Source organism: Caretta caretta, chromosome 10 (assembly GCF_965140235.1).
Source record: "Caretta caretta isolate rCarCar2 chromosome 10, rCarCar1.hap1, whole genome shotgun sequence".
NCBI lineage: Eukaryota > Metazoa > Chordata > Testudines > Cheloniidae > Caretta > Caretta caretta.
The window spans coordinates 66,202,920-66,218,223 of record NC_134215.1 but is presented as its reverse complement, the minus strand read 5'-3'; the positions used below and the strand labels follow the sequence as shown (position 1 = coordinate 66,218,223).

At 43.1% G+C, this 15,304-nt stretch overlaps 1 protein-coding gene across 2 annotated transcripts in view; it reads right to left on the bottom strand.

Annotated features, from left to right (window-relative positions):
• TRPM7 (transient receptor potential cation channel subfamily M member 7) overlaps positions 1-15,304 on the bottom strand; it is a 130,678-nt gene that overhangs the window by 68,208 nt on the left and 47,166 nt on the right. For both annotated transcript variants that reach the window (XR_012670261.1, XM_048867305.2), the window contains exons 3-7: positions 13,581-13,619; positions 8,339-8,537; positions 6,165-6,378; positions 5,504-5,628; positions 3,533-3,704 (exon numbers count right to left, since the gene is read on the bottom strand). Coding sequence is in view for 1 of the 2 variants with exons in the window: in XM_048867305.2 (XP_048723262.2) it covers positions 3,533-3,704; positions 5,504-5,628; positions 6,165-6,378; positions 8,339-8,537; positions 13,581-13,619 (749 nt within the window). In the remaining variant the exon portion in view is untranslated. The remainder of the gene's footprint in view (positions 1-3,532; positions 3,705-5,503; positions 5,629-6,164; positions 6,379-8,338; positions 8,538-13,580; positions 13,620-15,304) is intronic.

Below are 15,304 nucleotides of genomic sequence, written 5' to 3'. Positions count from 1 at the left end.
GTGATGCAAGCTTTTCTAAGTTTACTTCAGGTCTTCAAGTAACATGAAAACGTTACTACATCTCACATATAATTGCTTTGCTACAGCAGTTGAGATCATTACGATATTTGTATGTGAATATACAGCCAACAACTTACACAGTGCATGAACACATCATATTAACGCCCAGTCTTGCTTCACGGTATTTTATACCACTTGTTAAAACAATAAGATTAGAAGATGAACCATAATCCTTTTCTGCCTCACAAAAGCACATTGTCACTATGAAAAAAATGCATACTTTGTAACAAGCTAATTTTTAAAAGATTAGTAACGTGAATAGTGCCTGTATTCACGTTACTAATCTTTTAAAATATATATAAAGGAATATAGCATGATGTGAAAACTGTCTGGAATTCTTCAGAGAGGGAAAGATGTCAAAAACTAGAATAACATTTTCAGGGCCTTCAAGTACATTCTTATCAGTAATGGTTTCATTATCAATGGTGTTTTGCGGGTCACTGACACTCGCTACTTCTCTTTCCGATTCTTGACTCTCATTTTTAAATATTCTACTCTAGTTACCAGGCAACTTGAAATAAAATCAGGGAATTTTTGCCAACAAAACTAGTTTATGTGGCCAACTTGTCACACTACTGTATATCAAAAACTGTTAATTAGTAAACAGGATGGCAAGGAGGGGGACAGAAAGGAATTATCCTCTACAACAACAAATTTGTTGGCTACATTTCAGTCTTTAAAAACATTCAGGTAGTAAACAGTTACTTTTTTTTGCATTCCAATACTCTAAAATTGTTAAATGAACTAGGCTACATAGCACAAATAGTTTTTATCAGAATATCCAACAAAAGACAGCTGTTGGAAGTTATGGTAAGGCACTCTGGAGTTGAATCCAAGAAAAATTACATTAAAGCTGGACACATATAGATGAGATCCCCATAAAATCAAATGAGGACAGATTGCCTCTGTCGGAAAAACAATAGAAGTCCTCAGTTACACAGTCTGAGGAGATCACTGCTTCCAGTTTGAAATAAATTTATAATCAGTCATATAAAATACATTATAAACCTTTGCTAACTACTTAATCAGAAAAATACTGAAATGGACAAAAATTAAAATGCTGATTAGCAGACATTCTCAGTCTCAAATAAGAGTATGTGTGTGGAGAACATACTCCTATTGCTAAGAAATCATATAAACTCAATGGAATTCAAGAATCATAACTTTATTACTTTGATAGATCTATAACCATAAATATAGAATATGGGAGTGTTTTATAACAACATGAGCCCTTACATGGGGATCTCTCTTCAACTACTAGACAAAATATTTTTAAAGAAACACAATATCAATTTTTGTTTATTGATTTTTTTTGCAAAGCTACAAAACACAGTTTCTACAGGAAGGGGAAAAAAGTATATAGCTGACAGGTGCAGATCAGTCTTCATGTGACTAAGGATTACGAGTAAGGCTGCGAGTCTTCACGGAAGTCACAGATAACATGACTTTCCAAAACTTCCATGACTTCTGCACCTAAGATTTAGTCAGGAGTATTTATAGTACAGGTCATGGACAGGTCAGGGGCTGTGAATTTTTGTTTATTGCCCATGACCTGTCCGTGACTTTTAGTAAAAATACCCATGACTAAATCTTAGCCTTAAATATGAGGCACTAACTAGAGAAATATTCTTAAAGGACAGATACCTTTATGTTAATTTAATACAGGAGAATGCAGATCAGCACAAAATGCCTGGGGTTCCTTCCCCTAAATAGCAGTGACCCTTAATTCAAATTTCCCAGTCATCCCCTATCATGAAACTACAAGTGATTAGCTTCAGAGAAAATGGCTAATCAGATTAGTGAGGGCTACCAGTACTTGCAGGGCCAGACGTATGACCTACTCACTCCAAAGCCTTAGGTGATACATCCTGGCTAGACCTAGTGATGCTACACTGCCAATTCTAGAACTGGCTGGTGGCTAGTGCCAGCCCCAGTGGGCCACGAAAGAAGCCTCCTAGCTGCAGCAGGGTCAGTAAGAATCCATAAGCAGTGCCCAGGGTTCAAGTCAGCAGCTGAAGTGATGTCCAGAAAAGCCAAGACATGGATTTTCCATGGGCAACTGGGTTCCTGAAAGTGTCTTAAATTCAGGGCTTGTTTACACACAGAGGTTGCACCAGTTTAACTTAGATCAGTTTAAAAACCAGTTTTGTTAAACTGGTGCGTATTCCTGGGTGGACACAGTTTAAAACTGGTTATATCGGTTTTGCTTGCACCTTTAAGTTTCCTTCGAGAGGGATCTTGTGTCCACTTTGGTTCAGTTAGATCAATTTGTCAGACACAGTAATGGCTGTGAAGTAGGATAAATTTTTAGGAAAACTGAAAGAGGGAAGCTTAGCCTCAGATGTTTCATTATACATGGAACTGGCAGCACCACCTATTAGGGGCTCATAAAGGGAATTGTTGGGCAACCTTGTTGGCCGTTTCTTACACCTTTGACTAACTTCAATTCTTTGGCTAAAATATTCTATGCCAGGTGTCCACCCCAGAATGATGATTTGGGGGGCCGGGGGAGGGGGAGAGAGAGAGAAGAGGGTATTTCAGCCAAAAGAGTTCAGCCATTTCTAGCAGCCTTTTTTTTTAAGACACTTTAATGTCCCCATGCTTTGGAGACTTGAAATTTTGCAGGGATGGGCTTTGTGTGTGATGGTGTGTTTCTAATTTTCTAGATGCACGACTTGAGATGCTGCAGTCTGATTTGCAGAAGGCAGGGCACTCACAACTACAAGTGAAGTCAGTGGGGATTGTGCTTTCAACATATAAAGTAGAGTATAATGTTAAGTATTCTGAAAAATCAGGTCCTAAAATGCCTCAAACTGGACACCAAAAATTAGCAGGTTTTTTTGTTACAGATCTGGAAATATTTTAATTTATGAATACTGTATGTTGACCGAGCTACTGGGATGTTTACTATATGAATACAGTAGAACCTTGGAGTTACGAACACCAGAGTTACAAACTGACCAGTCAACCACACACCTCACTTGGAACCAGAAGTACGCAATCAGGCAACAGCAGAGGAAAAAAAGCAAATGCAATACAGTACTGTGTTAAACGTAAACGACTAAAAAAAAAAAAAAAGGAAAGCAGTATTTTTCTTCTGCATAGTAAGTTTCAAAGCTGTATTAAGTCAATATTCAGTTGTAAACTTTTGAAAGAACAACCATAACGTTTTGTTCAGAGTTATGAACATTTCAGAGGTATGAACAACCTCCATTCCTGAGGTGTTCGTAACTGAGGTTCTACTTTATGTTGATTTAGTTTAAAACAGAGCTGTCAGGAAAAAAACACACAAGAAAGAGACATTACAGTAGTAAGGCAACCTGGATTCTGCCATTTCCTAACTTGTGAGAGCTTCACTTCACAACCTTAATAATGTGGGGGTTTTTTAAAGCATAGTTTGTGTGTGTGTGTGTAATATTTTTCAATAGAACAGAGCAACATTAGTCATTGCCAAGACATTATGATCACTTACTTGCATGGATCCGCTGCAAATTGATAGTTTTTTCCAGTTCTCTTCGCAATTTAACTTCTGCTCCATACTTTCCAACTGTTCCATCATCCACCAATATGAAATGGGAATGGAGATTATTTAGGACATTTAGTTTGCTTAGAGGATTTAACAGAGTTTGATATGGAGCAACAACCTAAAAAACAACATATAACAGGCATGATTTGCCAAGTGCCAGTCTGATCACCACAATTTTGGCTATTTGGTCTGGTTAAAAGTTAAAGGCAGTGGTGAGCTAGAGCCAGTTCGTACTGGTTCGTGCGAACCAGTTGTTAAATTTTGAACCAGTTTTAGAACCGGTTGTTAAAAATTGTTATGGCTCCCCAGGTCCCTCCCCGGCCTTCCCTGCTCTCGCAGAGCCTCAGCATGCCGCGCTGCCAGCGCTCTGGACTGCTCCTGGGCAGCTCTGCAGCTCCTGCCGCTTTCAGCGGCATGATAAGGGGGTGGGGCTGCGAGCTCCAGCAGGCCATGCGGCATCCATACATGCTGCCCTGAGCAGCATGGTAAGGGGGCCAGGCTGGGGCTGGGAGGAGGGGTTGGATAAGGAGCAGGGAGCGGTTAAAGGGGGTGGAGGTTCTGGAGGGGCGGCCAGGGGACGGGGAACAGGGGGGGTTGGGTAGGCGTAGGAGTTCCAGGGGGTCTGTCGGGCAGGGCCAGTGCAAGCACTAGGCAGACTAGGCGACTGCCTAGGGCGCCAAGTGAGCAGACCTTGAAGGACACCTGCCAGCACACGTCTTCACCCAGCAGCTCTGCCTATAGGCTGCATTTTTGCAGGAAAGCAGGTTACTGTACAACACAGTAAATCTGCTCTAAAGTGCTATAAAGAGGGGGCCTCTAGCAAATTAAAACCCTGACTGCAGATAAGAACAAAACAGACAGCAAAAAGTATATGCCTGAATCCATGAAGACGTCTACCAAGCTCTCTGTGTTATAGCTGCAGACAACTTGAAATATCCTTTTCAGAGTTGAGTCTCAAGATGGAGAGGACAATTTTAAGAAGTAGTTTACACAACGTCTGACTTTCCAGTTAAAGTTACAATAGTGCAGTGGTGACTATGCAGTTATGAAGGGAGAGAAAGAACTTTCATTCTGCGTAACTCATTCTCCAACCTGCCAAAACTCTACTCAGGCAATGGAGTGGGTGGAGAGCTCTAATCAGGGAGTGGCTCCCTCCCTGAATCCTGAGCTGCATGGCTGTGGCCCAAGTTGAGCTGCAAGGAAGCAGCTCTAGTTTATGCCAGGGAGAGGATCAGGCAAAGGGGAGCTCTGCTTTGCTATGTGTATTTCTCACCTTGCTCCCCTGCACAAAGTGTGAGATGGGCAGCTAGCACAAGAGGCAGAAGAGCCACCTCTGCTAGTAGAGAGTTCCCACACGCGGAAAGGGCTGGCCATTGCCACTGGCCATTTCCCACTGCTTTAAGTTCACTTTGCTCCCTAAATTAAAAGAATGCAGAGTCCAACCCTAAATCCCTAGACACTTGAATATCCCTCTAAAGAGTTTAGGACCACACATTTCATTTACTGTCTATGGGACTTGTGCTCCTTTATCTCTTTGCTACTTTTGAAGATCTCCCCACTACGGTAATGTCAGGTTTTGTAACTTTTTGGAAACTTTTCCATAGACCTATAATTTCTTATGCTTGTTCTCAGATCACAGAGTAAGTTTTCTGGAAATTCTGTGGCTACTCTAACCTGCTCTTTGGGGACATACAAGTGTACAACAGTCTACTCTATTGAATTAGCGTTTCATAATTTCTTACAGCAGTAACTCCTCTGTAAATCACAACAGATGTCCCTATATCTCCCAGAGCAAAGGTAGAAGTACCTCTGTATCACAAAAGGCAGAGGGACAGCAAACCTGAGCAGATTATTAAAACACATATACAAAAGATCATGCAGTTAAAAGTTATTTCAACTTGATAAGCTCATTCTTACGTCTCTTCCAACAAGGTCATTTCTGTTTTCAATCACCCCCCATGGGGCTATCCCAATAGTGCAAATCTTTCGAGATGATCTGGAAGCATGTTCTCTCAGGGCATCACCAACATGTTTTGCAACACCTGTTCATACACAAGAAAACATTTTGTATATTGAAACTACATCCTATTAGCATTAACCTCACCAATTACTGTGAAGATTAGAGAGCTCATTTAGTTGACAGCATAAAGAAAGACCTTCTGTGCACAAAACATATATTAACAGTAACAGAGTACTGAGAATTTCTAGTAACTTTACAACATATATGCCAGTCAGTCTTGTCAGGGCAGAAGACAAGTCGCACTATAGTACTGCATATTTTGAAGCAACATACACTTTTCACACAATTTACATGTTCTATATTGTTACATAATACCACAAGATTTAAGTTCATATGCTCAAAATAAAATTCAAACACATTAATTTGTTTAACTGTAAAGTCAGTCAAATTTTAGACAGTATTTTAGAGATATAAATATTGTGTTCCTCCGACTAAACAGTCATTCTGGAATCTGCTTACCTTTATTTAAAGAACTAGAATGTGGTTAAACTGTGCACATGAGTCTGTACTGTTATTTGAAGGTTTATATTATATAAAATTTATACTTTATTTATTTACCTGTGTTCACTCCTCCAGTTATAATCCAGGCACCTGTTGTTACTGCAGCTTTAATAAGACCTTTGCCAAGCAACTGTTTGATGCGTGGATGAAGTTCAAATTTCTGCATCCCCCCATGTACAGAGATAACAAGTCTGGGCAGCTCCATTTGCCATTCTTTAAGAATAAGTTGTAGAATGGCTTCAGGTTTAGTGTCATATGACAATCGTACATACTAAGACAAAAAAAGAAGTTGTGAGCGTTAGTAGGTTCCTAAAATAAACCATTAAATTGATTAGGAAGATTCATGAGAACAAATACTATTGAATCCTGAACTACAGAAAAATATGCGTCTGTCATACTTTATGAACAATGGATTATAAGACCTGGAATAAGTATTTGCAGGTTCTCCAAAAATTCAAGTAGACAATGGCTATAAGATTTTGAAGGACTGACGAAGGCTGTAGGTAGGTTACACGTAGGCCCAACACAATAACACTGTGTTCTACAAACTTTTATGTGACAATTTCATGAACATTTCTAAATTTGAGTATATTAATGAAAATCTAAAATATTGCCAAAATATGACCAGTTCAATTGCTGAGGCTGAATGTATTTTCTGTCTGTATATCCCATGTAAAAAGATATTCCAATTGTGAAAAAACATACAACCAGTCTCCCCATCCCCCGCATTACTCCCACATCTTCCAGAGAGGATGTCGGGGTAATGGAGTTAAGAATTATGCTACATCCCTAACATAGGCCATACAGGCAAGAGGGAGCAAATGGGCAGAAGTGAAACCTTACTCAGACCAGTTCCCAGCGGGCAGGGGTCCACACTAATACCACCATCACCACAATTGGTACTAATTAGTTGGCAATCTCAGCAGAGGTGCCAAATAACGAAAGAACATGGAGACAACTATTTTTTCCACTCCGAGAAGTGGTTCCTCCAAGACAGGGTTGAGGTACACTGCAAGTCAGGGAGAGGGAAACTTGCAGTGCTGTTATCCATGATGTAGCTGTTTCTGTGGATAAATGGACTACTTCAGTCTCCATGACTTTCAATCCACCACAAGCATGAATAGAAGAAATTTAGCAGAAGTTAATCATACCTTTCACAAAAAGGTTTTAGTCAGAGAAAACATGGTATTTCTAGTAACCAACGTCTGTTGCATTCAGACTTTTCTTTTTTAAAGTTTCCGTTCACTTTGAGACTTAATTAGCAGATTTGAGACCTCATTAGCAGATTTATTTAAAGGTTTGTTAAACAAAAACAAGCACGTATCTCACCAACCCACAACTCCAAGTAGAGGTCACTTTTACAGCACAGGTTTGAAAAGCGTTTAAATACTGGCTTTAGAACGGATGTGTGACAAACATTATTGTGGTAGTGAGTGGCACAACTAAGTAAATCAGACTTTCATTATGATTTACACAATTGGGAAGGGTGGCATGAACGAGGGACCTCACTTTCATAACTGAGATTTCACACACAAAAGGCTCAGACTATATAACAATGTTTGTTTGTTTTTTTCTAAACCTACCAGCCTCTCCTTATTTGCAGCGAAGACTTTACATGAAGCTAGCCAGCCTTTTGGTAAGTCACATGTGTTGTCTTTGGTTTAAAAATTACTGACTAGAGCAGTAGTCCCCAAACTGTGGGGCATGCCCCCCCTTAGGGGGGCGTGGAAGAACGTCCAGAGTATGCATGCAGTAGGGACCGGGCCACCCCCACAGGGGGAAGGGAGGGAGTGCCACCCAGCTCCGCTCTGCCTCCAGCCCAGCCCCAGCCTCAGCCGCAGCTCGACTCCAGCCCCAGCCCAGCTTCGGCCCCAGCCACAACTTCACTCCGCCCCCCAGCCCGGCTCTGCCTCTAACCACAGCTCCTTCCCCACCCCCAGTTCTGCATTCAGCCCAAGCACCTCTGCTGAGCCAACTGTGCAGCAGAGGAGATGGGGCACAGACAGATTCCATTACTGGTAAGGGGGGGCTGAAGGGGACAACAGGAAAAGTTTGGACACCACTGGACTAAAGAGAAGGACTCCTACTGATAGTAGGGAGGCTATCCTCTCACAACACAGGTATAGGCATTTCATCTGCTTGCCAAACCTTTCATTTCAAGATTTAAATGGCGTATCCAAACATCTTTGCCAATGGGTCAAGGGAAGGACAAAAAGTCATTTTGTACATACCTTTGCTCTGCACGAATGAGAGCCACCTTGAAAGTTAATGACACCATAAGCATCAGTTGAACTCTGTTCTGTGTGTTTTTCCACTGACCATTCTTCTATTTCCCTATTAAAATTTTCACCCAGTTTGACATCTGTATATTTCATGGCAAGACTCGCCGTAAAGCAAGCATGTTGCCTGACCAAGCGACCACAGCAGCACCTGTACAGGATTATATATTACATTTTATTTTTACATTTGTAGTCATTAATCTCATTGTACTTGGATGCATGGAGTAATTAAAGGGGACAAATCTTTTTATTGCAGAGGCAGCGGAAAAAAGTTAGAATTTTCATGCCTATAAAAGAACTATCTGAACCTCAGTTACACCTTTCTAGGGTTATGTCTATCCTAGCACTTTTGTCGGTAAAACTTTTGTTGATCGGGGCGTGAAAAAAGTACCCCCCAACCAACAAACATTTCAATCAACAGAAGCACTGTTGTGGACAGCACTATGTCAGCGGGACAGCATCTCCCGCTGACATAGGTACCATTGCTCGTTTGGGATGGTTTAATTATGCCCAAAGGAGAGCTCTCTCCCATCAGCATAGAGCCGCTATACAAGAGACCTTACAGTGGCATTGCTGCAGCAGTTCAGCTGTGCCACTGTAAGATCTGTAGTGCAGAATGATAAAGTACAGGAAAACCTTTGGATGAGTCACTCCTATCAGAAGACTGGCAGGCTGATGTAATCAAACCTGGCAAGAGATTTTGGCACTTCGCACTAACTCTCACCTATTTTCTTTAGCTTTCCACAGACAAAAGACCCATAACACTCAGAGCAAGGGTATACACGATTCATAATTATGTCAAATACTGATGGCTCTTATTCAAAGCTAAAGAGTGAGGTGAATTGGAAGCCAAAACACATTAAGAGTAACCAGCAGACTATCAGTGTTCAGAAAGGTTTGATTATTTAAGTTACTTTTTCCTAGGTATTATAGGTAGGGCTGGTAGCGCTGCATTATTAAGGTTGCCCAACACTCTCCATTACAAAACCCTGTTTCCAGTTGCCTATATCTTTGCCACATTAATCATTTGGGCTGAAATTTTACATGCCAAACTGAATGATTCAGGCTGAATATTTTTGAAAATTTCAGCCAAAATCGCTCAGCCATTTCCAATAATGACCCCATGCCAGGGAGAGTGCTTGGACTTTGTTCAGGCTTGGAAGCAAACACACATGAATCAGCGGTTAGATCCCCACAGCAGTCTGGTGAGTGTCCAAGAGGGTGGGGCTTGACCAAGTGTGTGACAGGTAGTGGGGAGACAGATTGGATGAGGGGCCTGGAAAGGGAGACGAAACATATTGGATGGAAGCTGGGAGAGGTGGTTGAAAGGGACAGGATAAAAGAGGCTATCCCCACTAAATCACACTGCCCTCCAATACCTGAAATGGAACCCCAACCCCCCCAAGTCTCAGCATTCCTCTGCTTGCAGGAAAAATCTGTGAAACCCAATGGCAAAGTGTGTGTCTCATCCTCCTCTAGTGCTCGTCCCTGGAGAACGACAACCACTTCCTGCTCTCTGTTACTATGTTAACTCAAATGGCAGAGTTCTGTGCTGTGGATCTAAAGGCTCCAAACTTGTTGATGAAACGTTGGTGTCAATATAATACATCCTGGAATTTGTTTTTTTAGTTCACTTTTATCAAAACCTAGGCAATTACACACAAAAAACTATGTTTAAAGAACATTGTTAAGGTTGCAAAGTCAAGCATTCAACAGTTAGAAAACACCAGAAATAAAGGTTGCCTTGTGTGCCGGACCATCCCTATGGGGGTCCAGGGCAGAAGTGACGGATTTGTTTCTTCTGGGACTGACCGTGCTGGCAAATCGCAATGGCCTGCGGGGGCCCCCAGAGCGCAGGGCTGGAGCGGTCACCCTGATTCGCCCTACGCAATGGACGGCTCTGTATGTATGCATGCATTATGATAGAGTCTTTAATTATGTAATCACATACTATTTTTTTCCACATGATCCCTGCCTCATTCAGTGCACAGGATAGACCTGCTCTGGGAATGAACCACATTGTGTAACGAAAGAGACTGTTGCCTTTAGGACCTTACCTTATTTGTGGAAAAAACTGAATGAGGCAGGAGATGGCAGGAAGACAGGAGTATGGCCTCAGGGTTAAGGCAACTGAATGCTGCCCTGGCAAACTGGATTCTATCCCTGCCTCTTCCACAGTGTTCTTATGTGATGCTATTCAAGTCACTTAAACAAAATTTTTCATGGGTGGTGTCAAATATAGAGGGAAGGGTAAACCCCTTTAAAATCCTCCTGGCCAGAGGAAAAAAATCCTCTCACCTGTAAAGGGTTAAGAAGCAAAAGGGAACCTCGCTGGCACCTGACCAAAATGACCAATGAGGAGACAAGATACTTTCAAAAGCTGGGAGGAGGGAGAGAAACAAAGGGTCTGTGTGTCTGTCTATATGCTGGTTTCTGCAGGGGATAGACCAGGAATGGAGTCTTAGAACTTTTAGTAAGTAATCTAGCTAGGTATGTGTTAGATTATGATTTCTTTAAATGGCTGAAAAAAGAATTGTGCTGAATAGAATAACTATTTCTGTCTGTGTATCTTTTTTGTAACTTAAGGTTTTGCCTAGAGGGGTTCTCTATGTTTTGAATCTAATTACCCTGTAAGGTATCTACCATCCTGATTTTACAGGGGGGGATTTCTTTATATCTATTTACTTCTATTTCTATTAAAAGTCTTCTTGTAAGAAAACTGAATGCTTTTTCATTGTTCTCAGATCCAAGGGTTTGGGTCTGTGGTCACCTATGCAAATTGGTGAGGCTTTTTATCCAACATTTCCCAGGAAAGGGGGGGGTGCAAGTGTTGGGAGGATTGTTCATTGTTCTTAAGATCCAAGGGTCTGGGTCCGTAGTCACCTAGGCAAATTGGTAACGCTTTTTACCAAACCTTGTCCAGAAAGTGGGGTGCAAGGTTTTGGGAAGTATTTTGGGGGGAAAGACGTGTCCAAACAGCTCTTCCCCAGTAACCAGTATTTGTTTGGTGGTGGTAGCGGCCAATCCAAGGACAAAGGGTGGAATATTCTGTACCTTGGGGAAATTTTGACCTAAGCTGGTAAAGAGAAGCTTAGGAGGTTTTTCATGCAGGTCCCCACATCTGTACCCTAGCGTTCAGAGTGGGGAAGGAACCTTGACAGGTGGCCACTAATGGTGTGTTCCTCATTTTCTGGGTGCCTGATTTGATACCCTCAGGTCTAATCTGCAGAAGTGCTGAGCACTTACAGCTGCAACTGAAGTCAATGGGATTTGTGCTTTCAATGTACACTGCTATGTAATGGTAAGTACTCTGAACAAAAAAGAAAAAAATTCAGGTCCTAGTCATCTCAGCTTTGTCACCCAGAACTAGTGAAAGCTTTTGATCTTATTCTCTGTGCCTCAGCTCCGCACTGAAAATGAAATAATACCAATACCTGACCTCACAGGGGTGTTGCAAAAATAAATTAACACTTGTGAAGCACTCAGATAATGTAGTGATGAGCACCATAGAACAGCCCATGAGGAAATTAATAATTCTGTTTTCAGAAAAGGGTTTGAATAGCATGTAGTAACATAAAAACATAAGAACGGCCATACTGGGTCAGACAAAAGGTCCATCTAGCCCAGTATCCTGTCTTCTGACAATGGCCAATGCCAGGAGCCCCACAGGGACTGAACAGAACAGGTGATCATCAAGTGATCCATCCCCTCACCCATTCCCACCTTCTGAAAAACAGGGCCTAGGGACACCATTCCTGTCCATCCTAGCTAATAGCCATTGATGGACCTATCCTCCAGGAACTTATCTAGTTCTTTTTTGAACCCTGTTATAGTCTTGGCCTTCATAACATCCTCTGGCAAGGAGTTCCACAGGTTGACTGTGCGTTGTGTGAAAAAGTACTTCCCTTTGTTCGTTTTAAACCTGCTGCCTATTAATTTCACCCCTAGTTCTTGTGTTATGAGAAGGAGTAAATAACACTTCCTTATTTACTTTCTCCACACCAGTCATAATTTTATAGACCTTAATCATATCCCCCCTTAGTTGTCTCTTTTCCAAGCTGAAAAGTCCCAGTCTTATTAATCTCCACTTATATGGTAGCAGTTTCATACCCATAATCATTTTTGTTGCCCTTTTCTGAACCTTTTCCAATTCCAATATATTATTATAGTATATGTTCTATTAAAGAAGGTTGAGGCCACATGTTGAGCAACAAAGATTGACCAAAATATCAAAAAGATGCTCATAAAGTGAGCACAGTCCATTCTGTACACTGAATGAGAAAGGGAAAAAATAAAAATATGATCATGTAATTAAAGACTGCATCATAATGCATATGCATTCAGTGGCTTTAATTCTGGTATTCCCTAACCAATGAGGGTTTGACTTTGCAACTTTAATAATGTTTTTAATGTAATTTTTGCATGTAATTTTATGCAATAACTACCCCATAGTTAGGGCCCTACCACGCTCCTTTTTGGTCAATTTCATGGCCATAGGGTTTTAAAAATAATAAATTTCATGATTTCAGCTATTTAAAACTGAAATTTCACGGAGTTGTAATTGTAAGGGTCCTGACCCAAAAAGGAGTTGGGGGGTGGTGAAAGGTAGGAGCGGCTGCAATACTGCTACCTTACTTCTGCGCTGTTGCTGATGGTAGAGCTGCTTTCAGAGCTGGGCAGCTGGAGAGCCACTGCCAGCAGCAGCGCGGAAGTAAGGTTGGCAAGGTATAGCCCTCACTCAGCAGCTGCCACTCTCCGACCATCCCCTCTGAAAGCAACAGCACAGAAGTAAGGGTGGCAATACCGCAGCCCCCCTAAAATAACCTTGCGACCCCCCTGCAACTCCCTTTTGGGTCAGGATCCCCAATTTAAGAAACACTGGTCTTCCCCCGTTAAATCTGTGTAGCATAGGGTAAAAGCACACAAAAGACCAGACTTCATGGGGGGAGACCAGATTTCACGGTCGGTGATGCATTTTTCACGGCCATGAATTTGGTAAGGCCCTACCCATAGTGCATACAACTTCCATATAATTCTGTATATTTTATACAATCTTCTATTTCTCGTCTTCTGCTGGCTGGTCGTTTTGTAATATTATTAAAATGCTTTTTAAAAAGTTACAGTAAGTCTCTGAATAAAATATTTAACAAGCAAAGGTCATAATAATTATCACTAAAAGTAAAGAGTTGCTTACCTGACAAGTTGTTGACAAATCTGACACCCTGGAAGACATCTATGAGAAAGAATACACAGGTAAACACGAGATTAACATTTTTTGTACACTTACTATGTATACAGAACAAAGATTATTGAACAAAAAAACAGATCTATAATGATACGGAAAACGTGTACCTAACGTTTCACCAAAAATATATGTTCCAAGCTTTTCTTCATGTATTTCTCCGATTAACATTAATATAGTAAAGCATGGCAATGCAGGGATGGTTAGCGCAAAAACTACATGCTCCATATCTATTTGTTAAGCTACAAAGGACAACTTCTATTCAAAAAGTTTCTACCTGCACTCACTGAAACATTTGTGAACAAACTTACACCTTGTCTACATTACACAGTTTCGTCAACAAAACAGTGGAGGTGTACACACAACAATATTCCTCTGCTGATTTAACTCTCCTGCTACGCCAACCTAATAAAACCACCTTGATGAGCCGCATTAAGCTTTTTGCAACAAAGTTAGAGCAACATAGTGTCAGTGTAGACCAGGGAAGGGCAAACTATGGCCTGCAGGCTGGATCCAGCCCATCAGGCACCACGTCCCTGGGGGATGGAGGAGGGCAGAGGGCTCTGTGCACCCCCCCCCCAGCTCCCATTGGCAGGAAATGGGGAACCACAGCCAATGGGAGCTTCAGGGCTGGTACCCACAAGGCAAGCACAGCAAAGCCGCCTGCCCCACCCCACCCCCAGGAGCCACTGCTGGACACGCTGGCCACTTCCGGTAGCAGCACGGGGCCAGGGCAGGCAAAGAGCCTGCCTGAGATCCACTGCACTCCGCTGCCACCCTGGAACCGCACCAAGTAAGCGGCGCCGGGCCAAAGCCCATACCCCGAAACCCCTCCTGCACTCCAACCCTCTGCCCTGAGCCCCCTGCCGCACTCTGCACCCCCTCCTGAACTCCAATCCCCTGCCCTGAGCCCCCAACCCCCTGCCCCAGCCCTACATTCATGGCCCTGCATACAATTTCCCCACCCAGATGTGGCCCTCGGGCCAAAAAGTTCGCCCAGCCCTGGTGTAGACACTGCATTTGCTTATGTTTCCCTAAGTGGTCTCTAGGAGGTGTCCTGCAATACTCATCATGACTGCTCTGCTAAGCAGTCATGGGCAGCGAGTTCTATGGGCCTGTGGTGTCAGGGCACCAGAAATATTCCTGGCCTGGGGCCCGGCTCCAGCCATGTCTGAGGCCGGGTCTCTCCCTTGGCCCTGCTTCCGCCCCCAGGCGTTCCCCCCATGCAATTTAAAATGGCCCATGGCCCCCCACTCACCACCAGCAGCGCAAGAGAGCTGAGCGGCTTCCTACCTGCTCTCTCGACATGGCTGCCGACCCCTCCCTGCAGCCCCTGGACGGGGTGGGTCTGTGTCCTGCCCCAAGCACCCTTGGGGCCAATAGGAAGCTGCGAGGGCAGTGCCTGGGGGCAGCAGCACACAGAGGGCCCCTGGCCCGCCCTGCCTTGGAGCCCCAGGTAAGCACTGCACCACCCCAACCCCCTCCCAGAGCCTGCCCCCCACAGCCTGCCCCCAAACTCCCTCCCAGAGCCTGCACCCCCAGCCCGGAGCCTGCACCCAAACTCCATTCCAGAGCCTGCATCCCCACCCTCTTCCACACACCCCCTCCTGCCCCCAAACTCCCCTCCAGAGCCTGCACCCCTCCCCCCCTCCTGCACCCCCTCCCCTTGCCCCATC